The sequence below is a fragment of the Malania oleifera genome, chromosome 1 (assembly GCF_029873635.1).
Source record: "Malania oleifera isolate guangnan ecotype guangnan chromosome 1, ASM2987363v1, whole genome shotgun sequence".
Lineage (NCBI taxonomy): Eukaryota > Viridiplantae > Streptophyta > Magnoliopsida > Santalales > Ximeniaceae > Malania > Malania oleifera.
The window spans coordinates 25,959,353-25,961,338 of record NC_080417.1 but is presented as its reverse complement, the minus strand read 5'-3'; the positions used below and the strand labels follow the sequence as shown (position 1 = coordinate 25,961,338).

Sequence of the window (1,986 nt, the reverse complement as noted above, 5' to 3'; positions counted from 1 at the left end):
ACGGCAAGCCAGAAATGTTATCCAAACCCAAATAGAAAATAATGTATATATCTCTTTGGCTCTATTCGATCTCTGTAAAAGTAAACCCAGTAGAGGTCCAATGAGCCTCTCAGTTACACGTTACACCCTCCGCGTAGCAGCACTTAATAGTTACCATGCAAATTTATGCATTATATATATTTACGAGAAATTTTCTGACTCAAATCTCCTCCCAATGACTTGCTGGACTCTGTATTTTTAACAGTGATGCTCTCATCTGCCTTCTTTTTTACCTTATTAAAAGAGTATTCAAAGCCATATTGCTACTGCACAGCCAGCTACAACGTATGTTTTAAAATTTAAATAAGGTTCCACAATACGCGTACGTAGGCCCCCAACTACTTAGGGGTACACAAGTACGTACAGCTTGACATTGCCACATTTAAGTGGATAAATAGCTGTTAAAATGCTGTAGAAGAGATAGAAGAGATCTATCTCTCCATTCTATACCAAATATTTCTTCCAAGTGATGGATCAGATCTCCACAAAATTATTCAAATTTTAAAATTTTATTAGCTTTGGTGGTTGATCTGCTGCATGTATGTGTACATATATATCACAGGTTCTGTCACTTTTAATTATCTTAATCATAAAAATTAAAAGTCACATTAATAGAGGAAAGTAGAGAGAGAAGCAAATTAAGTGGAGGTCGAACTTGAGATAACGCTCAGATAACGTCTTCCTCTGCAATAATGCAATGTCAATGGTGACAAAATGATGGAAATGTGGTTATTAATAAGATCAGACCATTTAGGGGTAAAATTGTAACAAGACCCTTAAATGGTTGACAGATAATTAAAATTAATAAGAGAGAAAATTCCGTAATCACAGCTCTACCAACGACCAGAATACCCAGTCAAGACTCAAACCCCACTGCCCCCGCCCCAAATCCAATTCGGTTACTGCCAATATTTACACCAGATGTGGGCAAGACCACCCTTAATTTCCTCCGTTAATCCCCAAACTGCCCCTCCCCTACTCCGGTATCGCACTCAACATCGCCGTGAAGCTCCTTCTACCGCCGCTACCCCCACTTCTCCTCTCCCTTCTCCGTGGCGACTTACCCTCCTTATCACCGGGAAACGCCGCCGGAACAATCGGCGCAACCGTCTTCCGGCCGCACTTGCATTTCTCGCCGCAGCCGACGCCGCTCTTGGTGAGCGCGGAGCTGGCTTTCACGGCCAATGCGGCCATGTCCTCAGCCTGAAGAGGGCGCTTCAACTTGCTCAAGGGCAGCGCAAAGTAGAGCTGGCCCGGCTGGAGCTCCTCGTCTGCGCTGATGGCCGCGACGACATCCCCGAAGTCCATCTCGTCGGAGTTACAGATAAAACAGGTGGGGTCTGTCTGCAAAACGTAGGAGACCTTCACTGGGTATTGGAACTCCTGCAATCTTCCGTCCTGTAGAATGAGCTTGGCGGTGGCGACTGAGGTGGACTCGCAGGAGTTGCAGATGCCCATCACCGCTGATGGCTTTGAATATTTTAGTCCTTAATTATGTGTACGTACGATGGCTTTGACCTTGGTGGGGTGGGTGTGGGTTTGGGAGAGGAAGAAGAAACTGAAGGGTTCGTCGAAGGAGAGGAAAGCGGAAGAGATGGGATTATATAGAGAAAATTAAAGGGATTGGGTGGGAAATTGAGGTCTCGTTGGCATAGATGGTAGTGTTGTGCCATGTCTGACAATGGCATTTAATAAATCATTTAGGCATTTCTTCGAATAGTGGGCAGGCATTGCCAACCTGTAAGTTGTTGATGACAGGTTGGCTTTTGTATTGTATTGTATGACTGTTACTTTTCTCTTTCTGCAGCTGCCTGCACGGCAGTGTCGTGTCCTCCTACAGTACCTCAATGCTCTTTAACTTTTAACTTTTTACCATTTTATAACGCAGACGGTGAGACGGCAATGCTCTTGGTTTTTGAGTTTTTCGTATGATCGGTTTGAAGCTCT

General features: G+C 44.3%; 1 protein-coding gene across 1 annotated transcript; it reads right to left on the bottom strand.

Annotated features, from left to right (window-relative positions):
* Nucleotides 1–694: 694 nt before the first annotated feature.
* Nucleotides 695–1,773, bottom strand: LOC131158904 (uncharacterized). Its single transcript, XM_058113845.1, has one exon. It carries the CDS (start codon nucleotides 1,495–1,497, stop codon nucleotides 1,015–1,017), a length of 483 nt encoding a protein of 160 aa, XP_057969828.1. The 5' UTR covers nucleotides 1,498–1,773; the 3' UTR covers nucleotides 695–1,014.
* Between the last annotated feature and the right edge of the window lie 213 nt (nucleotides 1,774–1,986).

What these genes read in the sequence shown, in the direction of transcription:
- LOC131158904 (XM_058113845.1), bottom strand. Translation starts at nt 1,497, where the DNA reads ATGGGCATCTGCAACTCCTGCGAGTCCACCTCAGTCGCCACCGCCAAG.